Source organism: Giraffa tippelskirchi, chromosome 4 (assembly GCF_054371585.1).
Source record: "Giraffa tippelskirchi isolate mGirTip1 chromosome 4, T2T-mGirTip1v1.2.pri, whole genome shotgun sequence".
Classification (NCBI taxonomy): Eukaryota; Metazoa; Chordata; class Mammalia; order Artiodactyla; family Giraffidae; genus Giraffa; species Giraffa tippelskirchi.
Window position 1 is genome coordinate 156,436,004 of NC_137278.1, and position 27,779 is coordinate 156,463,782.

The 27,779-nt window shown below is 43.9% G+C and overlaps 1 protein-coding gene and 1 long non-coding RNA gene across 12 annotated transcripts; one reads left to right on the forward strand and one right to left on the reverse strand.

Moving 5' to 3' along the window:
• Window positions 1-67: 67 nt before the first annotated feature.
• RNF41 (ring finger protein 41) lies at window positions 68-27,562 on the forward strand. 11 transcript variants are annotated; one of them, XR_014083373.1, is made up of 9 exons: window positions 68-208; window positions 712-863; window positions 2,639-2,823; window positions 19,536-19,648; window positions 22,859-23,130; window positions 23,829-23,964; window positions 24,332-24,435; window positions 25,228-25,753; window positions 25,863-26,608. XR_014083373.1 is itself a non-coding variant. In XM_081595104.1 (8 exons), the coding sequence occupies exons 4-8, from the start codon at window positions 19,559-19,561 to the stop codon at window positions 25,577-25,579; spliced, it is 954 nt and encodes a 317-aa protein (XP_081451230.1). In that variant the 5' UTR covers window positions 68-208; window positions 712-863; window positions 2,639-2,823; window positions 19,536-19,558; the 3' UTR covers window positions 25,580-27,562. The 11 variants fall into 11 exon arrangements, 6 of the variants coding, with proteins under 6 accessions (XP_081451230.1, XP_081451226.1, XP_081451231.1 ...); XR_014083372.1 differs by having other exon boundaries at window positions 768-863; XR_014083374.1 differs by having other exon boundaries at window positions 68-178; window positions 768-863.
• Window positions 1,187-2,609, reverse strand: LOC145546905 (uncharacterized). The gene is made up of 2 exons (XR_014083379.1): window positions 1,805-2,609; window positions 1,187-1,633 (listed from the first exon to the last, which is right to left on the reverse strand). It is a non-coding gene; the product is annotated as an uncharacterized LOC145546905 (long non-coding RNA).
• Window positions 27,563-27,779: the final 217 nt, after the last annotated feature.

Here is a 27,779-nt window from a genome sequence, read left to right on the forward strand (position 1 = left end):
AAGAGGCGGAGTTTGGTGACGAGCTTCCGCCAGGTTGCGTAGCAGCGGTGGGCGGGGCAAAGGTTCCGTCCCACACGGCGGAGAGTGGTCGGAACCCTCTCGCGTTTTCTTCCCCTTCCCCTTCCCCTCCCAGAAAAGGCTGGGACCCGGCACCCGGGCTGTCTCTCGGCCGCAGCGGGTACGGAGAGTCCAGACCGCTTCCAGGGCGGTGCGTACGGCGCTTGCGCGCGCTCCCACTTAAAAGAGGGTGTAGGAGGGTGTGGGAGGGAGGGGGCGATGTCCCAGGGGGATTGAGTCGGGGGTTCGAGATATTGGAGGTCAGGAGAAGGGATGAGAGTAAAGATGAAAAATGGAGGCAGGGAGCAGCAATAGGGAGGAGTCCAGAGGTGATAAAGGGGCGCTGGTGGGTGGGTTGTTGGGGTGATCCATTGGAATGGGGGAGCCTTAAAAAGTGCAGGAGGGGGCCTGGGCTGGCTGGAGGACAAGGAGGAGGGGAGTTGAGGGAACAGCGTGGTGTTTAAATAGGCAATGATTGACAGACCGGGAGCGGAGGAAGGGAACATTCTGAGGGCCAGCCTGGGCAGGGGCCGCGGAACCTGAACCCCCGCCCTCGAAGCGCCATAGCTTGGCTCCTCTCCCATGCCTTGTCTTTGGCAGCCTTGTCTTCCTCCTCCATTCCTTCCCCTCTCTCCCTCCCACCCCTCTATGTAGGAATCTCGCATTCCTTACATCCCTGCCCTGGGTTTGCAGCCAGTCCCTCTTCACAGGCTTCACACACCGGAAAGCCTTCTCCAAGCCAGAACGCAGAGGAAATTGAGGACTGGGAAGGAGGGAGCTGGAGAAGGAGCAGAAAGCTGAGAGGGGTGAGAGTGTTTCGCTTGAGGGATTGACAGGCATCTTCATTCAGAAACTGACTTCCTTCCAACTAGTAGCAAATGCAGCTGTTAATGAGACCACTGAACCACTGTTCTTGGGGACTGGGCTGTGATAAAGTCTAATCCCTTCCTGTACAGGTGGTTTTAGTCTGACAATAGAGCAAGAAGCTGATATTGTTGTAGGCTGCTAGTTTTCCCCAGATAGGGATGGTAGGGAATCTGAGTGATGCAATAATGTTACTGCCCTGTGTGTCCAGCCGACTTTATGGCTGCACCTGGATGGAAAAGAAGAAACAAGCTTCTTTCAAGTATTTCCTCATGGACCCTCAGTACTCTAAATTTATTTTGCATTGTTACTACAAATACCTCATGGTGTTTGTACGAATAGTGGTATGAATAGCAGTATTCAGTATGCTTTCATATTTATTATGTCGTTTGATTTTCCTGGACAGTATGTAAGATAGATAAGTCAGTTATCATTTTCCCTGTTTGACAGGTGAAGGAATTGAAAACTGCAGAAGGGATACATGGCTTGTTAAAAGTTGTACAGCTGGCAGAGCAGGGACCAGAATTCAAGTCTCCTGACTCCAGGTCCCCCTTTGTGTTGAAAAATCCTGTTTTGTTCTGGTCAAGAGAGCTGTGAGGGGGGATAGCTTTTCCCAGGATGGACAACTGTTAGCCTGGAACTTGTCTCTAGAAGACTGAACATAGCACTGATTCCTGGAAGCTTTTCTTCAGGTGCGGGGGAGGACGCCAGGCTGTTGGGAAACACAGTATTGTCAAAATGGAAGAAGCATTGTACACTCCTCTGTATTATGGACGGGGAAGACCTATCAACTCCCCCCACTCCCCCCAACTAAACGGGGAAGAGAAAGTGGACCTGGCCTGGCACCTTTATCCTCTGATTAGTTTTTAAATACTGCACTAACATGTTATGGCTGCTGAGCATAGTAAACTAATGAGCCAGACTCGTGTACCAGACTCAGGATGAGGTGGTCTCTGTTTTATGGATAAAAATTGTCATCCTTCCTAACATAGTCCTTAATATTGATCGACGTGAAGGTGAGGAAAGGAATTTGAGTAGTTTCTGTTCTGCATCTGAAGCTTTGTCTCCCTCTACTTGGTTTCATCCTTTTAGTAATGAGAGTTTGGTCTTCCCAGTTGTCTGTCCTGGAGTAATTTCCTGATTGACTGCTTCTTCATTTTTTAAAAAAAAGCCTGATCCCTTCAGGAATATTTCCGGACTTGAAAGTAGAATTACACCTATACCAATATTCTTGAGTATCTTCTCCTTGTGAAACAGTATTTTCCGAGTGGAGAGTGGGACAGAATTCTTTTTATATGAAATAATTTATGTGAAAGCACTTTGGAAACATTAAAGCATCATACTGTGCATGTAAGGTATCATGGCTCTCTGTGTTATGTAGCCACAGATTTGGATTCGCTGGCATTCCTTGAAGTTGTATGCACTGAATAAAAGAATCTTTTCTGTCTCAAACAGCTCCTCTTCCCTGCCTTGCTTCTTGTCCCTTTCTCTCCCCACCTCAGCTGTGTTTGAATCACTTGGCCCATGTGTGTGATTCCTTAGCAGATGACCTCACTCCTTACAGAGAAGCCTGTGTGCCTAACCCTGAAACCTGCAGCTCTCAGTGGAGTTGTCTTGTCCTCCTCAACCAACCGTCAGATCCATGTCTGTCTAGTTTCACTGCCAAGTTCAGGTAGTGCTCCTGACTCACCTTTTTCTTCCTTGTTCCTATTAATAGAGTGCTCCCGATTGTGACATCACATCCATCCCCTTGGCGATGGAGCTTGTTACTAGGAAGGAGGACTCAGTCGGAGAATAGCCAACAAGATGGGTTACTGGGAGCGTCTCCTGAGTGGCACTGAGTGGAGGCATCAGGGGGTCGGAGCCTTGTGAACAGGGAACCTGCCCCCCAACACTTGGAAGGTAAAAAGCGTTGATTCAGAATCCCCTTCTGGGCTTCAACCCTCTTCTCTGCTAATTTGGATTCCTTCTGCTCTTGAAAACCTGATTCTCAAAACTCTTTTATGCATAAACTTGTTTTCTGTGATTAACCCACGTCAGTCTGTTCTTCATTGTATACTTACGTCTTACATGAACTATTAACTTTTACTTGTTGATAAATTGTTAAATTTGACTATTTTTGTGTGTTTTATATCCTGCGTATTCACTCATTGAACTCAAGCCTGCACATTTGTTTGAGGACAAGGATTGTGCTTGCTGTTTCTTTCACATGTCTTTTACGTGAAGATGAGATTGGGGGTAACCACACAAATAGTGCTTGGTGCTGATGACCAAGGTGGTGGTGGTGGGGGCGGTCCTTGCTGATCTTTGAGGTCTGGTAGGCCTCACTCTAGGTGTTAGAGTTGTTAGTTGGGAGTTTTTGAAGGATTGTATGACTTCTGGATGCTTTTTTATTTATTTATTAAAAAAAAAATATTTATCTGGATGTGCTGAATCTTAGTCGCAGTATGTGAGATCTAGTTCCCAGACCAGGGCCCCTGCATTGGGAGCATGGAGTCTTAGCCACTGGACCACCAAGGAAGTCCCCTTCTGGAGTCTCTTTCAAATTTAACCAATTAAAGTGTGCTGAAGAAGCCTGACTTTAAAAATCCCCTGTGCTAAATCTAATCTGGATCACAGAATTCTGGAATTAAATGGAACCTTAGAGGCAATGAAGAAACTGAGTTCTAAGAGCTCAGTTCTGTAAGAGAGGGCGTGACTTCACTCTAAGGATTCTATTGCTTAGATGGAAAAGACCACTTTCTTTCATTTAGAAAGTCAGGAGAGTTGCCTAAAGAGAGCAAGGTCGAACTTGGCTCTCATAAAGCCAGGGCACCTTTTATAATATAATTACCCCTAATTTAGCCTATTTTTGTACTTATGTAGAACTTGTATTGTCGTGGATGCTTCATTTCATGTGGAGTAAAGGGAACTGAGGCCCAGAGAGGTGAAGTCAGTTGCCCGAGGTTACACACTGCTCGGTAATAGAGCTTTAGTACCACTCAGGTTTCTAGATTCTCAACTCAGTTTTCTTTTTCCACATCTATTTCTTTATTGGGAGACAGGGAGATAAGATGAAATGTTTTAGGGACTCCCGTAAGGCACCCTCCACCAGCTACTTTCTTCACTAGGTTGAAATTCCTAGGAGTCACCTGTTTCATTACAGTGGGGCAGGATATGGGCCCTTTACCTTAATGTCTGGTGATTTGTAGTAATTGATGCTGGAGAATTCTCAGCCCTCTGCACCTGTGTTGTATTCAGGGCATGGAGGAGAGAGGAGTGGAAGATTACAGCACATATGCTTGGATTTTACCAGTATGTTTTTGCCAAACACTGGTGACAGCATACCCAGTTACTCTAAAATGGGAGTGGTTGCACTAATGTTTGTGCATGTGAATGTGCATGGTTTGCACATCGGTACATGGGTTCAAGAAACCCTGAATAAGGGAGGGTAAATGTTCAGGCTCCTTTAGAAATAATCTGTTTTGGATTCCTAGCTCTCTCTGGGAGTAGACCAGTGAAAACAATTGCACCAGTAAGTTACAAGGGTGTAGGGAGTGGTCTAGTAACGTTCTCAAGTTGTTATTTATTTATTTGAAATTAATTAGTTTACTTATTATTATTTTTGGCTGCACTATGTCATCCTTCCTATATGTGGGCTTTCTCCAGTTGTGGGAAGTGGGAGCTACTCTCTGGTTGTGGTGCACAGGCTTCTCATTGCAGTGGCTTCTCTTGTTGCAGAGCACAGGCTCTGGCCCACAGGCTCAGTGGTTGTGGCACACAAGCTTAGTTGCTCCGAGGCCTATGGAATTTTCCTGGACCAGGGATCATCAAACCTGTGTCCCCTGCAATACAAGGAGGATTCTTGACCATTGGACCACCAGGGAAGTCCTCACATTTTTATAATAATGCGGACCAGAAATGTAGGGACATCCCAGTGTACCATTGAGGAAGTACAGCCTCATAATTACCTGCTTTGGTTCTGGCCTGCTGGGAATGCAGTTTTCAGTTTGGGTTCAGGATGTTCAAATTGGGTAAGTTGGCAGAACTCCTATAAGCCTGAAGGGACACTTCAGTGCTTATTTAGTTCAACTCCCCAACTTACGTGAAACCTTCCAAGGCCTTTTCCTGTTCTACAGCTCAAGGAGGAGGACTAGGAAACTGTGCTTCCAGTGGCTGTGGTCACTGGCTGTGATTCTTGCGGTCTCTGTGGTTTCAGTTTTATTAAGGCTTCTGTCGCTAGGGCAGTAAGCAATTGAGTTCTTGTGAGGCAGCCCCCTTGAAATTAGAGCCCACCCCTGTGATAGTCCCACAGTAATGTTAAGAGTCTCAGAGAGAGAAGGAATAGTCGCAGAGCCTAGCCTGTCAGCTTGACTGTCTACCCAGGGGCCAGGCGAGACAGGGCAAGGAGCTGGCTTCCAAGGCTGTGTATAACCACTTCCTTCAGCATGTTTCCCATAGACGACAAATCGGAAATACCCTAGTCAGAACGAAGTCTAAATTTCCCCTTAAGTCTTGAGGTCACACCTCTGAAAGAATAGAGTTAGAGGAGGGTGGATAAAACAGGAGCATCTCTAAGCAGATAAACTGGAGGTTTTGATTCAGAAAGAACAATGCCCAGCATCTTTGCAGAGTTCTGTAAACCTTGAGTTTATAGTGGGAACCTTGTAACTCCTAAGCTTGGCTGGTGGCTTCTTACACTCTCTGACCATCTCTGTACCAACTGAGGCAAGTTCTCTGCTGATCCCATGAGACCCCACTAAGATCAGTTTTCAGAATTTGTAGTCTTCCTTAAGATAGCATTTTATTTTAAATATTTATTTGGCTGCACCAGGTCTCAGTTGTGGCATGCAGAATCTTCTAATTGATCTTTAGTTGTGGCCTGTGAGATCTAGTTCCCCGACCAGGAATCGAATACAGGTCCCCTGCATTGGGAGCGTGAAGTCTTAGCCACTGGACCACCAGGGAAGTCCCAAGACTGTTTTGAAATTAAAACACAAGTGAAGGATACTACAGACTCTCAGCCTGCTTTCTACATTGCCCCATAGCAACAAGAGAGAGAAGGGTATTGTTTTAATTTTTGCCCTTTGCTCTAAGGTAACTGATTTCTTTTTCTTTTTCTTTTTTTTTTATTTTTATTTTTTATAAATTTATTTATTTTAGTTGGGGGCTAATTACTGATTTCTTTTTAAATTAAATCTTGCTGAAATATATTCTGTAGATCAAAATTATAATCTCAGTAGATTTTTAAAATGTGTACACAATATATTCCACTTAAAAAAAGAAGTTTTTATATAAATGTGGGACCACCACTATATGTACTGTTTTTGCAGCTTGCATTTTTCAGTTTGAGAGGCAGTTTAGCATAGCAGTTGAAGGCTTGAGCCCTGGGGCCAGTCTGCCTGGGTTGGGATCTGGCTCCACCACCTGTTAGCTGTGTGATTTGGGGAAAGCTTTGTTTTTTTAATGTTTATGTATTTACTTGGCTGTGTTGTGTCATAGTTGTGGCACACGGGATCTTTTATTAATAGTTGCGGCATGCAAACTCTTAGTTTTGCCATGGAGATCTAGTTTCCTGACCAGGGATTGAACCCCAGCCCACTGCATTGGGAGCAGGAGGTCTTAGCCACTCGACCACCAGAGAAGTCCCTGGAGAAGCTTTTTAACCTTTGTGCATCTCTTTCCCATCTGTAAAAGGTAGATCATGGTCATGCTGACCTCACAAAGTAACTCATAGTTATTGTAAAAATCAGTTAATATGCCAGAAATGCTTAGAATTGTGCCTAGGATGTAGAAATACTCAATAAATAATGATTTAAGTATTATTTGGTTGTATAAATAAAACATCATTGTAAAAAAAAAAAGGAGGAAAAAACTAATAAAGCAAAACTCTGAGTGAAATTAAAAGTACTAATAACATGGGGAATATAGTCAATATCTTATAATAACTCTAAATGGAGTAGAACCTTCAGAAATTGTGAATCACTGTATTGTACACCTATCACTTATATTGAACATCAATTATACTTCAATTTAAAAAAAAAATATGGAGAAAAAAATAAAAGTACTAAATGTCTATACTTAGGGACAGCTTCTCTTATATGCTTCTAGATGCTCTCCAGCATAAGTGTGTATACACATAAAATTTTTTTAATGAAAATGGCACTGTAGAATATATACTATGGATAAATGTTATTTTACTTATATAATGAATAAATTTAAATAACCTACATAAACAAATATTAATAAAATTATCTAAGTCATATTAATGCTACATTGTATCCCATTTTAAGGATATAAGGAATTCTACTGTATGTTTGTGTCACTTCTGATTTTTTTGTACTATTATAAACAATACTTAGATCAACAACCTGGTATATTGTTTTGCTCACTTGTGTAATTATTTCCTTAGGCTAAGTTACTGAAATTAGGATTGCTAGATAAAAGATATATATTGTTTTCGGATATTGACTGACTTTTGTTATGATTCACTTTAATTAACTTTTTCTTGCAAGAGAACATTTTTTCCAGACCTTGCTATAGTATACAGCGTGTTATATATGTGTGTTGTATATGTTACATGATATAAATGACACATATAGTATATGTGACATTGAGTGTTTTGGACATGTTTTTTCATTTATCCTTAATACTTTCACAGTTTAGGATAATTAAAAGTATTTCTTTATGTGACTATTGAGTACACACACAGAGAAAATCTTTTTCAAAGATACAAAGGCATAACTGAGGAAATTAAAAATTTCCCCCATTCCTGTTCCTTAATGATCCTTCTTCAGCAGCAGCCACTATTGGCCATTTCTGGAGAGTTCTGTGTGTATGAAAGCATATTCATATGCATTAATAATACATATACACACATATGTATTATATTTTGCACTTATTTTGGCATATTTCCATATACTATTATATACCTTAGTTTTTTTCTCTTAGCAGTATATCTTGGAAGACTTCGTACCTGGTACATTTTAAGGCAGTAATAATTTTTTTTCCTCTGATTAATATAATAGCTAATATAGAGAAACCAAATTACACTTTGTTTATTTAATTGAGGTAGATATTGTTAGAAGCTTCTCTGGTGGCTCAGATGGTAAAGAATCCGCCTGCAATGCAGGAGATCTGGGTTCAATCTCTGGGTCAGGAAGATAGATCCCCTGGAGAAGGAAATGGCTATCTACTCCAGTATTCTTGCCTAGAGAATTCCATGGACAGGGGAGCTTGGTGGGCTATATAGTCCATGGGGTTGCAAAGAGGTGGACACGACTGAGTGACTAACACTTTCACTTCATTTTCAAATATTGTGAAGTCAGGAGTTCAACAGGTTGAGTTATGGGTATTGGGTGATATTTCTGCTATCATGTAGAGGCTGTCTCAGGTAGCACCTAGCCATTATTCAGAATAGCACAAACCAGTGTCAGGTTGCATTAACTGAAGTAGAGAGGAAAGGTGGTAATAGTTCCGTTGTGTCCTTAGAGGTCAGTCCACAGGTAAAGCTCCCAATACCTGTTTTAGAAGGACATAGGTACTCTAGATGCTATGGGAGATTTGAGTCTAGGCTAGATACTTCCCTTCTGTGCTCCTGCTACTCTCTATCTTGACCTTTCCCAGGACTGTCTAAGCTCAGGGTGACTGACTCTTAGATACCGTGGAGAGGATTCCAGCCCTGGTGTGTTAAACCAGATGGTCTCTTATGGTCCATTTCAACTCTAAAGGCAAAAATAAGACTGTCTTAACCAAGTCAATGGGGAAAACTGTATTTAAACAGATCTATATTAAAAGTTTGTGTCCTACTTTTTAAATCTATTATTGGGTTGGCCAAAAAGTTTGAGTTTTTCCATAAGATAATACAAAAAACCTGAACAAACTTTTTAGCCAACCCAATATATCATGTTACCGTATATTCCTCATAAGCATCATTTAAAATACATATGCTCAGGCTTCCCTGGTGGTCCAGTGGTTAAGAATCTGCCTGCCAACGCAGGGGACTTGTGTTTGATCTGCTGAAGCTGAAGCTCTGATACTTTGGCCACCTTACGCGAAAAGCTGACTCATTGGAAAAGACCCTGATGCTGGAGCTGATTCATTGGAAAAGACCCTGATGCTGGGAAGATTGAAGGCAGGAGAAGAAGGGGACGACAGAGGACGTGATGGTTGAATGGTATCACCAATTCAACAGACATGAGTTTGAGCAGGCTCCGGGAGATGGTGAAGGACAGGGAAGCTTGGCGTAGGTCACAGAGTCAGACACGACTGAGCGACTGAACAACAGCAGCTGGGAAGATCCCGAATACCCCGAGGCTACTACTGAGCCAGTGCTCCGGAGCCCACAAGGTGCAACCACTGGAGTCCTCGTGCCTAGAGACTGTGCTCTGCAACAGAAAAAGCCACCACAGTGAGAAGCCTGTGCTCTGCAAGGAAGAGTAGCCTGCACTCAGTGCAGCTAGAGAAAGCCAGTGCACAACAACAAAGACCCAGCGCAGCCAAAAATAAAATAAACAAATAGATGTTTAAAAAAAATAAAATAGATATGCTAGATATGCTCTTCCATCAGATGGGCTTATATTACCATAATTAAGTGTAGCTATACTTTACCGTTCATTTAAATGAATGTGATTATCTGATTTTTAAAAGTTCAGTAGTGTGATTTTTGAAAACCTGTCTGGACCTCTTTCAGTACCATTCCTCTTTCCTGCTTTTTGTTTAAGCCTTAATTTTTTTTAAAAGAATTGTGTTTATTTTGGCTGCACGTGGTCTTCATTGCTGCACTCAGGCTTTCTCTAATTGCAGCGAGTGAAGACAACTGTTCATTGCATTGCACCGGCCTCTCATTGCGATGGCTTCTCTTGTCTCAGAACACAGGCTCTAGGGCACTTGGGCTTCAGTAGTTATGGGGCACTAGCTTAGTTTGCCTCATGGCATGTGGGATCTTCCCACAGGGATCAAACCTGTGTCCCCTGCATTGTCAGGCAGATTCCTAACCACTGGACCACCAGGGAAGTCGGTCTGCTTTCCTGCTTTAAAGGTGTCCCCCTTCCTATTTAACATATTTCCTGGTTTCCTTCCTACCTTTCCCTCAGTGACCAGATTCTCATCTTTACTTTTCCTTCTTCACTAGAGCTTTCCTTTTAGTACATACACATCCTCAAACCTTCCTTAACATAGGGAAAAAACACCCCTAACCCAACCCCCTTCCTCAGCCTCCTGTGCTCCTCTAGCTGGTTCTCTCTCCCTTTCTTCCTTGGAAATCAAGCTTTTGACAGTTTTCTTCAGTCCCCATCTCTCTGTCTCACCTGTTCACTCTGAGCCACTGCAGTCTGGCTTCCACTCTCAATGCTGCATTGGCCACAGTGCCACCTAGCGCCATGTAGCCCCCTCTGTTGTGGGCGTCCACAGTCCCATGTCTTGGCAATTTCTGCTTTTTTTAGTCTAACTTGTGTTTGCAGTTTTTGACACTTCTTTTCCCTCTAAACATTCCACTTCCTTAACTTGTGTGTGTGGTTAAAACACGTAACACAAAATTCCCATCTTAACCATTTTTGAGCATACAGTTCAATAATGTTAAGTATATTCACATTGTTGTGAAACAGACCTCTGGAATATTCTCATCTTGCAAAATGGAAACTCTACTCATGAAACAAGAATTCCTCTTTACTTCTTCCTCGCCACACCCCCAACTCCCTTAACTTCTGTGACTCTCTTCTCTCTAGGATTTTCTTATCTGGGGCCAATCTTTTTCAGTCTTTCTCTTTTTTTTGTTCAGGCTCCTTCCCTGCCCCCCTTTTAAATGTCATTATTAAAGTATTTTCACACACTGTTGGTGGTGGTGTAAATTGAAAGGGCCTTTCCAGAGTATAGTATGGAAGAAGACAAATAGCAAGCCCACCATTCAGCCCAGCAATTCTCGCTCTCGGTATCTGTCTTAGGAGAGAGATTTGTTCTCATGCTCCAAACAAATCATGTTACAGGGGTGTTAATTGCAACATGATTTGTTTCAGGGGAAAAACTGGCAATCAGGCAAACTTCAGTCCTGAAGGGAATGGCAAAACACATTGTAATCCAGGCTTACACTGGTGGCTTAAAATTCTTAACCACTAGAATATAAACTACATGGGAGCAGGGCTTCCTTCATACATGATTCTGTGGGACTTCTCTGGCGGTCCAGTGGTTAAGACTCTGAGCTTCCACTGCAGGGGGCATGGGCTGATCCCTGGTTGGGGAAATTAAGATTCTGCATGCTGTTCAGCGTGGCCAAAAATATATATATATATATCTATGTATAGCAAAGTAGGGCAGGGCAATTGAAAGAAGGAATGTTCACCAAGCAATGGATGGGGAGAGGAAGGTGGGAAGAGTGGCTTTATTCTTTTAAAATGAGCATAAAGTCATATATACTACTTGTGAAAAAAGGAAAACTAAAAAATAAAGCAAAGAATCAGTGCTCCCTAGTGTTCTATAAACTTCAGAACCATCCTCATTGTCTGTTTTCATTCTGTGTACTTTCCCTTGTGGCCTTTCAAAACCCATCAGCTATTACCTTCAGGATTTCTGCTTGGAATCTGAAACTCTACACGTCCAAGACTAGGAGCATTGCTTTTTACCCCATCCTGATCTTTTTCAAAGTTTCTTATTTTGGTAAATAAGAATTCACCACTAATTATCCAAGGCAGAAACAAAAGAGTAATCTTTTTATTACTTCCTGAACTAACATAAATTCCCTCTTTTAAAACTTTTGTTTATTCATTTTATTATTATTACTTTTGGCTACATCATGCAGTTTGCAGGATGCTAGTTCTCCAAAGTGGAAGCATGGGAGTCCCAACAACCACTGGCCTGCTTGATTCCTGATTCCTTCTCTTAAATGCCTTGGTTTGAACCTTTATACTTTTTTTAATCTTAATTTTTACAATAAACTCCTACAAAGATCTTACTTTCTCTAATATTCCCTATCCCCTGTATTTTTTGCACAGCTGCCAGAATCTGCCAGTCTAAAATAGAAAGCTTGATCATGTCAATTTCTTAAAGATCCTTCAGGTGTACACACATTTAAAGAATCTCCCCCACAACATTCTTACTGATTACATAGGAAAAAATAATAACTCTTAGATTAGAGAAACCTGACAGATAGCACTTAACCAAAGGGTCAAAGCTGTACCACCAGGAACAGTACAGATCAACATTATGTGCTCCTGATATGATGCATTGAGAACACAATGCTTCTTTGTGGTATTTGTGCCTAAAATGAAACCTGAATTTACTTATTTATGTTAAATATTTATTTATTTGGCTGTGCCAGGTCTTATTTGCAGTATGCAGAATCTTTAGTTGTGGCATTCAGATTCTTAGTTGCTGCATCTGGGATCTAGTTCCCTGATCAGGGATCAAACCTGGGCCCCCTGCATTGGGAGCTTGGAATCTTAGCCACTGGACTGCCAAGGAAGTCCCAAAACCTGAATTTAATCATGAGGAAACATCAGACAAATGAGAGACATTCTCATATAACTGGTGTGTATTCTTATTTATTTATTGGCTGTGCTGGGCTTTCTCTAGTTGGAGTGACTGGGGGCTACTTTCCAGTTGCGGTGCATGGGCTTTGTCACTGTGGTGGCTTCTCTTGTTGTGGAGCATAGGCTCTCGACATGTGGGCTTCAGTAGTTGCCAGCACGCAGGCTCAGTAGTTGCAGCGCATGGGCCTAGTTGCTCTGTGGCATGTGGGATCTTTCTGGACCAGGGATCAGACCCATGTCCCCTGCATTGGCATATGGGTTCTTATCCACTGTACCACCAGGGAAGTCTAGTGTGTATTCTTAAAAAATGTCAAATTTATAAAAAACAAAAAGGATTTAGTAGCTTTTTCAGTCATAGGATTAAAGAAGTTTGACAACTCAGTGCATAATATAATTCAACATAATCTTGAATGTTCTTTTGCTCAAGGAGATTATTGGGACAACTGGCAAAACTGGAAAAATGGTAAATATAGTATTACATCATTATTATAGTATTTATAAATATAGTATTACATCAGTGTTAATTTCCTGGTTTTTATAATTTTACTATCAATATAAAAAATGTTCTTTTTAGGAAATACAGTACCCAGTATTTATTTAGGGTTAAAAGCATGAAGTCTACAGTTTACTCTTAAAAGTTCAAAAAATTTTGATCTATCTATCTATATATATATAGCAGTTATAAATGTGGCTAAATGTAAACATTTAAGGAGTCTGGATGAAGGGTATATGGGACCTTTGGAAGTCTGAAATTGTCAAAATAAAAAAACCTGTAAATTTATGTCAACAAAAATCTTCAGGCACTCCCATAACTTTCAGGTTTATTCTAACCCTACTATAGTATCCTAGGGTCTTCATTACTCTTAATCTAAACCATCCCTCTTCAAGCTCCTAATGCTATATGCTGTCTCTTTGCTGTTGTTTGAGCCAGGATTCTTTTGGTTGGAAGATACAGAAGCCCAACTCAAAGTAGCTTAAATAAAAAGAGGATATCAGTGTGTCTCACAGAAGCCAAAGTTAGGAAGGCAGCTGGATCTTGGGAACACACCTGCACTCTGATCTCAGGACTTTGCTGCTCTCATCCAGGCCTTTCCCACTGTGTCCATCTCAGTCTTTTCTTTCCCTCTGTAGATTTGTCTTTCTCAGTGAACATGGCACGCAGAGAAAGAGCAACTCATCTTGCTTGATGTCAAGTTCAAATTCTCAGAGATAGTATCTGTTGGCCTTGATTGGGTTGCATGCTCACCCTTGGCCCAGTCAGCTTCAGCCTAAGGTAAGGTCTCTGTACTAGTGGGGCAGCTTCTCTGGGAGCCATGTGGATGAGAGAGAGGGAGAAGAATTCCTAGAGTGAACAATGCCATGGTGTGCGCTACAACTGTCAGTAATGAAGGGCCACAGAACAGGGACCCTGGACTGCTCTCTCTTGGCTCTCTCACCACCATCCTCATTGTTCAGTGAGTCGCAACAAGGAGAATCACAAGGGGCCTTTGTTATGGGTTTTACATTTCACTTTATGATGTCTTTAATATCACCCTTCATATACTCACTCTGATCCGTTACTGTTGATGGATTATTCAAAAGAATGTTGACATAGGAACAGAAGGTCAGAGGTCTGAGGAGAGACAAATATATGGATATATCCCCACTTTTTTTAAACTTTTTATTTATATTGCTGCTACTGCTAAGTCGCTTCAGTCGTGTCCGACTCTGTGCAGCCCCATAGACAGCAGCCCACCAGGCTCCGCCGTCCCTGGGATTCTCCAGGCAAGAACACGGGAGTGGATTGCCATTTCCTTCTCCAGTGCATGAAAGGGAAAAGTGAAAGTGAAATTGCTCAGTCGTGTCTGACTCTTAGCGACCCCATGGACTGTAGCCTACCAGGCTCCTCCGTCCATGGGATTTTCCAGGCAAGAGTACTGGAGTGGGGTGCCACTGCCTTCTCCGTTATTTATATTAGAGTATAGTTGATTAGTGATGTTGTGATAGACTCAGGTGCACAGCAAAGGTACCCAGTCATGTGTATACATGTATCCGTTCTCCCCCCAAACTCCCCTCCTATCCAGGCTGCCATATAACATTGAGCAGAGTTTCCTGTGCTATACGGAAGGTCCTTGTTGGTTATCCTTCTAAAATATAGCAGTGTGTACATGTTGACAAACTCCCTAGCTTTCCCTTCCTTCCATCCTTCCCCCTGACAACCATAAGTTTATTCTCGAAGTCTATGAGTCTATTTCTGCTTTGTAAATAAGTTCATTTGTATCATTTCTTTTTAGATTCCGCATATAAGGAATGGCATGCGGTATTTCTCCTTCTCTGACTTCACTCAATATGACAGTCTCTAGTTTATCCATGTTGCTGCAAATGGCATTGTTTTTTCCTTTTTATGGCTGAGTAATATTCCATTGAATACATGTATCACATCTTTATCTATTTCACTGTCAGTGGATATTTAGGTTGCTTCCATGGGTTGGCTATTGCAAACAGTGCTGCAATGAACACTGAGGTCCATGTATCCTTTCAGACCATGTTTTTCTCTGGGTATATGCCCAGGAGTGGGATTGCAGGGTCATATAGTAGCTCTGTTTTTAGTGGAATTTTTTTTAATACTCTTCTTTTAAAAAAATTTTATTTATTTATTTTTGGCTATGCTAGGTCTTTGTTGCTGTGAGAGCTTTTCTCTAGTTGCATCGAGCAGGGGCTACTCTCTAGTTGAGATGCTCAGGCTTCTCATTGCAGTGGTTTCTCTTGTTGCAGAGCATGGGCTCTAGGGGCACAAGCTTCAGTAGTTTTGGCATATGGGTTCAGTAGTTGCAGCTCACAGGCTTTAGAGCACAGGCTCAATAGTTGTGGCACATGGGCTTATTTGCTCTAAGGCATGTGGGATCTTCCTGGATCAGGGATCAAACCCATGTCTCCTGCATAGGCAAGGCAGGTGTATTCTTTACCACTGAGCCACCAGGGAAGCCCTATTTTTAGTTTTTTAAGGAGCCTTTATATACTGTTCTCCACAATGGCTGTACCGATTTACATTCCCACCAACAGTGTGGGAGGGTTCCCTTCTCTCCATGGATATCCCCATCTTAGAGGAAGAGAGCCAGACCAAGGTAGTTTAGAGTGACGGTTGCAGAGGCATTGTTAGTAAGCCCAAGGCCCTGAATGTAGATCCTAGAAATGGAGGAACAGGAATGCAGAGAAATGGTGGTGATGGAGGTCAGTGTAACTGTAGCAGTGTCATGCGGTATCATTGTTCCTATATAACATGGGTAAAGAAAGCTGAGTGGTTCCAAAGTGAGCCTTGTGATTTCTTATCTCCATTAGCCTAGTATATTAGTTAGGATCTTGTCTGTTTAAAGAGACAAAAACCCAGCTCAAACCAGCCTAAACATAATAGGGAATTTACTGGCTCATGTAACTTATGTTCAGAAAGTGATTGTGGCTTCAGACATTGCTGAATCCAGGCCCTCAAATGATTTCATCTAAATTTTATTTCTCAGCTCTGCTTTCTTTATTGTGGTGTCATTTTTTTTATTTTGGCTGAGCTCTGTGGCATGTGGGATTTTAGTTTCCCAACCAGGGATTGAACCTGTGCCCCCTGCAGTGGAAATGCAGAGCCCTAACAACTGGACTACCAGGGAATTCTCAATTATGGTGTCGTTCTATAAGCAGGCTCTCCTCATTAATGGCAGGGCTGGTCACTGACCACACTGAGTTGTACATCCTTCCCAGCTATACAAACTCCTTGAGAGTCCCAGGCATCTCTCTTATTGTCCTGGGTTGGGTCACATGTCCATTAGGACTCAGGATATGATTCCTAAAGGAAAACTGTGATGCTGTTTACAGAAAATGGGATGGTAGGTAGGCAGAAATACATGTCCACTATACCCTGTTTGCTGGGAAGCTCCTAGTTAAACAACATTTAGTCACACCAATATTTTATGTTTTGTTAAGAACTATAGCTTGGTATTAAATTGGATATAACTTGTGAGTTCCTACGCTTAAGGAGTTTTTAATCAAGTAGTAGAAATTAGATGTGTACATAAATAGGGAATTAAACTACCACACAGTTGCACTCATCTCACACGCTAGCAAAGTAATGCTCAAAATTCTCCAAGCCAGGTGTCAACAGTACGTGAACCGTACACTTCCAGATGTTCAAGCTGGATTTAGAAAAGGCCGAGGAACCAGAGATCAAATTGCCAACATCTGTTGGATCATCAAAAAAGCAAGAGAGTTCCAGAAAAACATCTACTTCTGCTTTCTTGACTATGCCAAAGCCTTTGACTGTGTGGATCACATCACAACAAACTGGAAAATTCTTAAAGAGATGGGAATTGCAGACCACCTGACCTGCCTCCTGAGAAATCTGTGTGCAGGTCAAGAAGCAACAGTTAGAACTGGACATGGAACAAAGTACTGGTTCCAAATCAGGAAAGGAGTACATCAAGGCTGTATGTTGTCACCCTGCTTATTTAGCTTATATGCAGAGTACATCATGAGAAATGCTGGACTGGATGAAGCACAAGCTGGAATCAAGATTGCCAGGAGAAATATCAATAACCTCAGATACACAGATGACACCACCCTTATGGCAGAAAGTGAAGAAAAACTAAAGAGCCTCTTGATGAAAGTGAAAGAGGAGAGTGAAAAAGTTGGCTTAAAACTCAACATTCAGAAAATTAAGATCATGGCATCTGGTCCCATCACTTCATGGCAAATAGATGGGGAAATAGTGGAAACAGTGATAGACTTTATTTTGGGGAGCTCCAAAATCACTGCAGATGGTGACTGCAGCCATGAAATTAAAAGATGCTTGCTCCTTGGAAGAAAAGTTATGACCAACCTAGACAGCATATTAAAAAGCAGAGACATTACTCTGCCAACAAAGGTCCATCCAGTCAAAGCTATGGTTTTTCCAGTAGTCATGTATGGATGTGAGAGTTGGACTATAAAGAAAGCTGAGCACCGAAGAATTGATGCTTTTGAACTGTGGTGTTGGAGAAGACTCTTGAGAGTCCCTTGGACTGCAAGGAGATCCAACCAGTCCATCCTAAAGGAAATTAGTCCTGAATATTCATTGGACGGACTGATGTTAAAGCTGAAACTCCAATACTTTGGCCACCTGATGTGAAGAGCTGACTCATTTGAAAAGACCCTGATGCTGGGAAAGATTGAAGGTGGGAGGAGAAGGGGATGACAGGATGAGATGGTTGGATGGCATCACCGACTCAATGGACATGAGTTTGAGTAAACTCCGGGAGTTGGTGATGGACAGGGAGGCCTGGTGTGCTGCAGTCCATGGGGTCGCAAAGAGTCGGACACGACTGAGCGACTGAACTGTACTGAACTCCCTGGCCATCCAGTGGTTAGGGCCCCTGGTGAGGAACTAAGATGCCATGTGGCACAGTCAAAAAAAAAAAAAAAAAGATATGTACATAAATAATGGTTACTCTTGTGTATTGAGTGCCTAGTATGTGCCAGCAAACACCATGCTAAATGTTTTTCATGCATTGTTTCTTACTTATACCCATTTCATCTATTTAAAAAGCCTTTTAGGCTTAGGAAGTGTATATGGCCTGCCCAAAGTCACACAGCTAATGAGTAGTAGAACTAGGGATGTAAATCCAGTCAGTCTTAACTCAATCTAGTGCTGTACTTTAGTTTGTACTTGACCTAGCAAGGCCTCTCTGCGTCCATTCCATTCCTCACCCTTTTATTTTCAATTTTTATTTGTTTGTTTGTTTATCTTTGAGCCACGCAGCTTCAGGGATCTTGGTTCCCTGACCTGGGATCAAACCCGGGCTACCAGAGTGAAAACGCCAAGTCCTACCACTGGGCTGCCAGGGAAATCTCCCATTCCCCACTCTTATAAATTGAACAGCATAATTCTAAATTTCTGAGAACTTCATGATTGACATAACTCATCTTTTTCAGGACATCACAGTTTGCTGGCTGGTCTGTAGATTGTCTACCCTTATATCAGGTGCCCATCCTTGCTCCAAGTAGCCCACTGGTTGGATGTCCACAGGGGAGTTTCAGTTACTGTTCAGTGACGTTTTATTTGGGGCTTCCCTGGTGGCTCAGTAGTAAAGAATCTGCCTGCAATGCAGGAGACACAGTTTTGATCCCTGGATCAGGAAGATCCCCTAGGAGAAGGAAATGGCAACCCACTCCAGTATTCTTGCCTGGGAAAAAAAAATCCTAAGAACAGAGGAGCCTCGTGGGCTACAGTCCATGACCTAGCAACTGAGCATGCACACACAATGTCTTATTTAGGTTTGATCTTTAGGGACCCAAGGAAGGGGGGTGGCAGCCTAGCTCCTCTTTGAGTGTTCTCTTTCTTGAACTTCCCTCCCATCACCATCACCTAAATTCAGACTCTCACCATTTCTCTCCTGCCTAGATGTTCTTCCTATCTCTAATCTCAGCCCCGTTTACAGAATGATTCTAAAAGAGAACTTTTATCATCGTTCCTTTTAAAGTCTTCCAGTGGTTCCCTGTAGCCTTCAGGGTGAAGTCCAAATTCCTTATGTAAGACTCCCCATGGCCTGGCCCTTGCTTGCCTTTCCAGCCTTGTATTTTGACACGCCCTCTGTTGCACCCTTCAGATCAGCCTTTTTCTGAATCACTTACAGTTCCTTGAACTCACCATATATCTCCTCTTTTGGACCTTTAAATACACTACCTCATATGCCTAAAATCCTAATGTCCCACCCTGCTCCCCCACTCTCCCCCACCCCCACCCCACGCCCTGCCCCCGAAACCTAGCTAACTACTTGTTTGTCCTGCTAGTGTCCTGGAAAACTTCTCAGCCTCCCTCTCCTTTCAGCCTTGGTTAGGTATCCAAATTTCTTGCCATCATAATGCCCTGTGCTTACCCTGAGAGCATTTATCATTTCATATTTTAAGTGTATGTTTATATAAAATCCTTTAATTCTCCCACTAGAATTAAATTTCTTGAGTCAGCTTCCCCTACTGCCCCACAAATGACTGGCATGTAGTAAGCTCTCAATAAATATTTATTGGATAAATGAATGGGTCTTGGCAATGAGATAAAGTTGGCACTTATCTGTATTCTTCTGAACTGGCCTCTTTTTCCTCTGTTGTGCCTTCTAGGACCTGGGTTTCAGTGATGAGACATGGGGTATGATGTAACCCGTTTCCAGGGGGATGTTGACGAAGACCTTATCTGTCCTATTTGCAGTGGAGTCTTGGAGGAGCCAGTCCAGGTGAGTCTGGTTAACAGCAGGTTTGGTGAGGCAACAGATGGCAGTGGAGCTAATAGAAAACATTCATAGGAAATGGGGCCAACAGGGAAGTCACTGTTCAGGCTCCCACTCCCCACACTCCTGACACACGCAGACTAGAGGTTTGGGGCAAAGGAGCATCAGTGGCGACACCAGGAATAGGGCCTTCTAGAGCCTGTCTAGAGGCAGACACCGCAGAAGTGCAGTTGGTTCAGATTTTCTTCCGAGGTGAGGTTTTTATGCTGTAAAATGGTCAGCTATTTGTTTCTGTCCTCTTGACAAGAGCTTGGTAGCTTCTTTTTCTCTTCAGGGGCTCTAACTAGGTTCTGTCTTCCTTTCCATGACTGAACTTCTGGATTCTCCTAGTAAGTTCTCTACATTTTCATGATGCAGTGTTTCAGGTTATCAGCCTGAGGGCCTGCCTACTCTTTAACAGATAGGAAGTGGGGAGCTGTATAAAGTGACCTAGTTTCTTCCTGGGATTTATTGGGGGAAAAAAAAAGTTTTTAATGCAGCTATGTACTCCGCATTGTGATATGAAAGCTGCCACCTTCACTAGGTCATTTCTTTACCAGCTTTGAGAGACCAAAGATAATTGTGTCTTCTTGGGGCAAGTATGAGGAGAAGCTCATGATTACCAGGCAAGTATAATGAGCGAGGTGAATTCTTAACAGTTGTATTCATGGGACATTATTCTGCATGGTCCTCATTGCCTATACTCTGTAAATACCAATTAATCCTCTGCCGCTCCTCTGGCTAGGTGGAGATAATTCCATGTTCCAAACCCAGACACCAGTCAATGAGGACTTGTGGCTCTTCCCCTACTCACTGCTTATACAACTCCCTGAGGCTCCCCTTGATTCTTGGAGTTCTTACTCTCCAATTGTCAGCTACCCAAAGGAACACAGATGCCTGAACTGAATGAAAATCAGAATGCATTCCAGTGGCAGCTAGCCCTGGCCCTATCCCCTGCCTTTGCAGCCTGCTGCCAGGTGGCGCTAGTGGTAAAGAACCTGCCTGCCAGTGCAGGAGACGTAAGAGATGCAGGTTCGATCCCTGGGTCAGGAAGATCCCCTGGAGCGGGAAATGGTAACTCACTCCAGTATTCTTGCCTGGGAAATCCCATGGACACAGAGGAGCCTGGTGGACTACAGTCCATAGGGTTGCAAAGAGTCAGACATGACTGAAGCAACTTAGCACGTACGCATGCCATTAGAAGCAGATTGGCTGGGTATGGAGCAGGCTCTCCTGGTGGTGTCAAGAGTTCATGGTGTGTGTCAGTTCCCTCTCCACCCTGGCAGGGCCTTGTCTGTTTTCTGGCACCGTCATTTGAGGTGAGTCACATGTGGAGAAATCAGTGGCAGTTAGTGACAGCTGAGACAGAACATCCTCCCCACCCACTCAGACTTACCTTCTGAGGAGCAAGCCGGGTTAATAGATGCACTTCTAAGGACAGAAAGCTTCTGCTAGGGATGCTGATTTCCCTACATCATTTTTTTTAAATAGATAACAAATTCATATGGTTTAGAAATCAAAACAGTAGAAAAAGATGTATGGTGAAAAGTCTTAATTCATCTTTGTCCCAGTCCACCTAATCCCCTAATCGATAGCCATTTCTATTAATTTGGTATCCTTCCAGTGTGTATTTGGGCAGATACAAGCAAGTGTGGATGTACACATATATTTGCCTACCTTTCTTACACAAAGGTAGCACCTTCTGTATACTTCTACAGGGGGGTGGCAGGTTTAGATAGAAAGGTCATGAAAGAGGTTCAACTGAGCTGAGATCTGAATGATAAAGGGCCAGCAAAGGGGAGCAGCAAAAGCAAGAGACAGGAATGAGCAGGGTGGGACGAGGAACAGAGAGAAAGCCAAAAGGGCCTGAAGTCAGTGCTGGGAGCATGGTGTGAGGAGAGGCACAGGGCCAGATCAAACAGAATTTTTAAGTCCTGGGCAGGAGTTTGGATTTATTTTAAGTGTAATGGGAAACCATTGTAAAATTTTAAGCAGGTGAGGAATATGATCCAGTTTGCATTTCTAAACGATCACTCCAGGTGCTGAATGTAGGATGGATTATAAAGGGACAAGGTAGAAGTAGGAAGACCAGTTAGAAGACATGATAATTTAGATGAGAGGTGATCGCTTGAACTGGGTTAGTGGTAGTACAGATGGAGAAAAGTGGATACACTTAGGATTTTTTTGGAGATAGGGTCTAAAATTTTGAAAAGAATCAAATATTATGTCATTCAGTGAAAAATAAAAATGTACTGACAGTTGGATTAATGATATTGATAATGATTTCTTTTCTTATGAAGCCTTTGTATGTTACAGCCTGTGAGCATTTTGAAGGCAGAAACTGTCTTACCTTTTTTTAACTTAACCTTGTAGCAAAATGTTTGGCTCATAAAAAGCACTCATGTCATTCATCCATTCATCAACATCTAGTAAGTGCCCTGTCTGGAGGCCAGAGAATCCTCTCACTTTGCATTATCAAGGAAGTAGGGTGAAATATGATCTTTACAAAACTGAAGAGAATGTGATTCTACAAAAATCTAGACCTGTTTTGGAGTGTAGGCATTGCTCCTTGGGACTCAGGACGACACCTCAGGTTGGGCCTCATAACATAACTTGGGGGAGCTCCCTGGTGGTCTAGTGGTTAAGGATTCGGCACTTGCACCGTTGTGGCCCAAGTTCAATCCTTGATTGGGGAACTGAGGTCTCACAGCCAAAAAAACTGAACTTCTGCCAGTAAGTCTCTGCCCCCCTCCCCCCAACTCATCCCTCAGGACCCATATCAAATTCTGTCCTGTCCATAAATACCTGCCCCGACTGACCTAGACTGGAAAGATCTCACCCTCCTCTGGATTTCTTTGGCCAATTATTGTATATGTAATCCAGTTGGCATTTAATAATTGACCACCTTATGTCTCTCGCTCACTCTCCTGGAATGTTATTTATAGTTCTTATTGTTATATAATTTTTTACCTGTCTTATGTCACAATCCATTTGGAATTTTTAGCACAGGAAACATATCTGAAGCTTTACCCATAGATCTCACCGTTGCCGTGACCCCAGGGACCTCAGGCCCTGGAAGCTGCGCAGCGGCTTGATAGGCTTTGCAGAGTTGTCATCCCCCGGCTCTTAGCTCCGGCTAATTCTCTTGTGTCCCTTTTGCCCTGCCCTCCCTTCCAGGCGCCTCACTGTGAGCATGCTTTCTGCAATGCCTGCATCACCCAGTGGTTCTCTCAGCAGCAGACGTGTCCGGTGGACCGGAGTGTTGTGACGGTCGCCCACCTGCGCCCAGTACCTCGGATCATGCGGAACATGCTGTCAAAGCTGCAGATTGCCTGCGACAACGCTGTGTTCGGCTGCAGTGCTATCGTCCGGCTTGACAACCTCATGTCTCACCTCAGTGACTGTGAGCACAACCCCAAACGGCCTGTGACCTGTGAACAGGGCTGCGGGTAAGAGTCCTGCCTTTCTTCTGCCCACAGAGAGGGGCCTTCCCGTTTATACCCATCTGTGGACCTCCCGCTCTCTGCTAAAGAGGTCTCCTGCGTGCATAGGCAAGGAGTGCTCTTGGCCTCCCTGGCTCCCTGCTCCAGGATCGGTTTTGTGCTCCTTTCTGAGCTACGATCTTTGTGCTCTTGCTTTAATAAAAGAAGGGAGACAGTGATTCAGCAATCTGTGTGATACCACTAAAGACCGATTTACTTTATTCCTCCCTTTTGTCCAGTACTACTTTCTCTTTGTCAGATTCACTGCTCTAATTTCCAGGCCTCTCATGTTTCCTCTGGTCCTATTTTGTCTTTCTTTGGGGTGTAAAATATTTGATTAAATACTGATAGCTGGGGCTTTGAATCTAGGGCTTCTCAGAAGGAATGAGTCCACAGGCAGAATCTATAGGAGGAACGCAGAGCCACGTGGGAGATAAAACACTGTCTCAGAGAAGGAAAAAGGCCCAGAGGAAGAAGACAGGAAAAGGATATGGGGGGTGGGGGAGCTGGGGAGAAGGAAGTGAAGGCAATAAACAAGAGAATGTTAGAAATGAATGAATGTTAGTAATTTCCGATAGAAAAAAGCCCTCTCAGCAGTTACCTGCCTGTGCCCACATATCCCATTGAACGCTCCTGTTGTGTTCTATTCCCACCGTGGGTGGCAGCCTGGAGATGCCCAAAGATGAGCTGCCAAACCACAACTGTATTAAGCACCTGCGCTCAGTGGTCCAGCAGCAGCAGACACGGATTGCAGAGCTGGAAAAGACCTCAGCGGAACACAAACACCAGCTGGCGGAGCAGGTAGGGCCTGGAGAACAGAGTGTGTGCCTGTGGGTGATAGGCATGGATGTGAGCAGTGGATCTGTGCCTGTGCTTGTGAGCCTGGTCAGTGGATACTCTGCTTGTGCGTAGCAGCGAATCAGACCGGAGCTCTTCTTGCTCTTCATTATCCCATCAGTGACATTCATTTATTTACCGTTTATCAAATGCCTTCCCTTGAAGGCACTTTGCTAAGCACTGGGGGTACAGCTGGGATTGATATAGTCGTATCCCTGTCTTCATGAAGCTTCCAGTCTGGTTGTTCCTCAGACCTCTCGATTTCCTTCATTTTGTCTTTTATCTATTGTCTCTCTTAACCATTATCCCTTGTTCTCCTTCCCTCCGACAGAAGCGAGACATTCAGCTGCTCAAGGCGTACATGCGTGCAATTCGCAGTGTCAATCCCAACCTTCAGAACCTGGAAGAGACCATTGAGTACAACGAGATTCTAGAGTGAGTGTCATTCAGGATGTGGAACTGCCAGGATGTCCTGGCACTGAGCCCTGAGGAGAGAAGAGCAAGGGAGTGGCAGAGGGGGAGGGTAAGAAGAGGGCTGGGCTGGGGCCACTGCTCCTCAGATGCTGGGATGAAGAACAAGAGGTAGAGGAGAAGGGGATCACCTTCAGCCCCAGTAGAGGATCTCATATTTTTTTGGGTGGATGGAAGGGAAAGCTTACCCAAGAGTTAGGTGGGTACCCACATGCACAAAACCCTGTGTTAAAAGAGAAAATATTGTCCTTGTCTGCATGGAGTTTACAATTCAGAGAAGAGAGTGCAAAAATCCAGGAAAGTGATCTAAAATGTGGCAAAAACAAGTGAAGTAAACAAGTTAAGTCTTTAAGATCCCTTTCAGTTCTGGAGTTCTACATAGTTCATAGACTAAACTGTCAGTCAGTCTATACAGTGCTGTATAGGACACAGTATAGAGGAATAACAGCTTCATTTGGTATTCATTTTTGTTGAATACGTATTACCTGCCAGGCACCATGTGCTAAGTATTGGAATTTTCAGGAGAAACAACAGGAACCCTACACTTGTGGGGTTTAATCTGGTGAGAAACACGTGGTGACACTCAGATGGGACCAACTAGGGAAAGATCTGGAGTTTCTGAACCAATGATGGAAGGAAAGAAGGAGGAATCGAGTTAGGCTGAGTGCAGAGCAGGCAGTTGTTACTATTAGGAGAAAAGCCAGTGGAGAGAAAGGGGCTGACCTTCGCTGACCACCTCCAATTCCCTCCACACAGGTGGGTGAACTCCCTGCAGCCTGCACGAGTGACCCGCTGGGGCGGCATGATCTCCACCCCTGACGCTGTGCTCCAGGCTGTCATCAAGCGCTCCCTGGTGGAGAGTGGCTGTCCTGCCTCTATTGTCAATGAGCTGATCGAAAATGCCCACGAGCGGAGCTGGCCCCAGGGTCTGGCCACGTTAGAGACAAGACAGATGAACCGGCGTTACTATGAGAACTACGTGGCCAAGCGCATCCCTGGCAAGCAGGCTGTTGTTGTGATGGCCTGTGAGAATCAGCACATGGGTGACGACATGGTGCAGGAGCCGGGGCTTGTTATGATCTTTGCGCATGGCGTGGAAGAGATATAGGAGATCTTGATGGGCTCTCTGGAAGAGATGAAAATCTGAAGATCCTGTCACTCCAGCAGCAGGGCCCCAAGTCCTCCCCACTTTCCTTAATATCGTGGCTTACCCTGGTGCCACACGTGTCCCAGCTCTGCCACCACTGAAGGGGGCCGCAGGGCACTCTGCTCAGCCTTTCAGGTGGGAAACCCAGATTCCCTCCTTTTGTCTAATTTCTTCCCCCAAGATGTCTGTAAATTTTCCACCTGGTTGGGAAAGTCCCCATCTCTATTTCTGTTTTCCTGCCTAGGGTCCCTGGTTCCAGATATTTTCAGAAAGCACAAAGATACTCATTTTTGATAGAGGATCAGGATGGAGCGAGGAATCGCTAACTGTTCCCCTCCTCCAAAACCTGGGAATCCAGATGAGGCAGGTCTATTGACTCTGAACAGCATTTAGAGGGCAGCTGTGGGGAGCAGACATCCTGAAGAAATGGTAGAGTGGAACAAAAGCCTAGAAATAAATAATGAGGCCAGTAGGCCATCGCTGGTGGCCCTTAAGGGAAGACTGGACCTCGGTGCCAAGCAATACCCCCCAGGCCACTTAAAGGTGTGGGCTCCTGCCAGGCCTGCGGGTGTACAGTTGGGGATGCCGAATATTTTCAGATGAGCTCTTCTTTCCTACACTTTCTCACGGTTAGGCAACCACAGGGTTGGGGGTGAGGGGTTAGTCTCCTGGGGTGAATGTGCTCAGCAAGAAGCAGGTTGCTGGCTTCTGCTGCAGTCGGGTGGGCGCTGCCTCTGTGGCACAGGCCATAATAGCCCCCTAGACCCCTTGCCAGCCCTGTGATTGTAACTAGTTATTTTGATAACTTTCTTTGGCCATTGTTGTTTGTTTATATTTCACTCTTTCCCTCACACTTTTTTTTTTTAAGAAAGGCCTGATTATGGCTACCCCACTTTTCTAGCCCAGCCACGTTGTTGGCAATTTAATTTATTTACCTTTTTTTTTTTTTTTAAGAAAGGAAAAAGAAAAAAAAATTAACAAAACAGAAAACTTTTCTTTTGCTGTTCCTGTTGTGGGGATTTTTGGATAGGGTGGGACAGGGCTGGGGTCTTTTATATTTTTCCTTTTCAGCACAACCTTTGGCTTTAATATAGGAAGGGCCATGGGAGCCCCTGGCTGAACTGAAGCTTGCCCCAAGCCTCCATAACCCGTCTAGGATGAGGCGCTTCCTCTATTCCAGTGATGGATGTGACCATCCAGTATCACTGACTGTGCCCTAGAGAACTGTTCTCCTAGCCTCTCCAGGGTCTCATGGTAAAACTAGATTTAATTTTGAAGAAGTCCTACCCGCCACCAGCCCCAACCCCACCCCCAATTTCCTTGGAGATATATAGCTGGGTTCTAAGCTTCACCAGGCAAGATGGGATGGAAATCCTGTCACTGAGTACAGGCTGTGCTGTCTCACCCATACCCTCTACGGGCTTCAGCTCCATTTCAAGCTGCCCAGGGCGTTCCTTTATCCCTGGGGTGACCAGCAGAGTAAGAGAAGGGGAGGGATAGTGGGTGTTGAGTATTTTAATATGCAGGTGAGAGAGGGGCTAGAAGAAGATGGCCATAGGACAGCTTGGAGTTTTTTCCCAGGTCAGCTTGCTGTAGGTCTGGGTAGTTGGGTCATGGCTCTACTGGGACTGTGGGGAGGAGAGGGACACAGCTTGAAAGGGGTGAGGAACAGTCATATGTTCCAGCTCCAGGACGTTGTGCTCAGGAATTTGAAAACGCTGCTATACTTAGTCTGGTTACTACATTTCTTCCACTCCCCTCTGCCCCTGCCTGCCTTACCCAGGCCCATACCCTCCTGTCATCACCTTCAGATGGAGCCAGGAAGCTCAGTTAAGGCTTCCCTACCCTTTGCACTAGTGTCTGCAGGTCGCTGGTTGTGTTATACATGTGCTGTTCCATGGTATTGACTGCACTAATAATAAATCTTTTACTCAGCTCTCTCAATTCTTAATTCACATCACTCCCCTCCTAGAGGTTCTCCTCTGCTTTGGCCTTTCTCCACCTTAATTCCCTGACTTCTTCCTTGTTCTGTAACCGACTGAGTCGTCTTTGAACTGACCTCTGTTTTAGGAGGATGTCTGTCTGGAAGGAGTGTCCCCTCCTATGCCCTTCCCTCCTGTCTCCTGTTCTGTAGAGCTGAAGCACTCTTGCTAGTGATCTG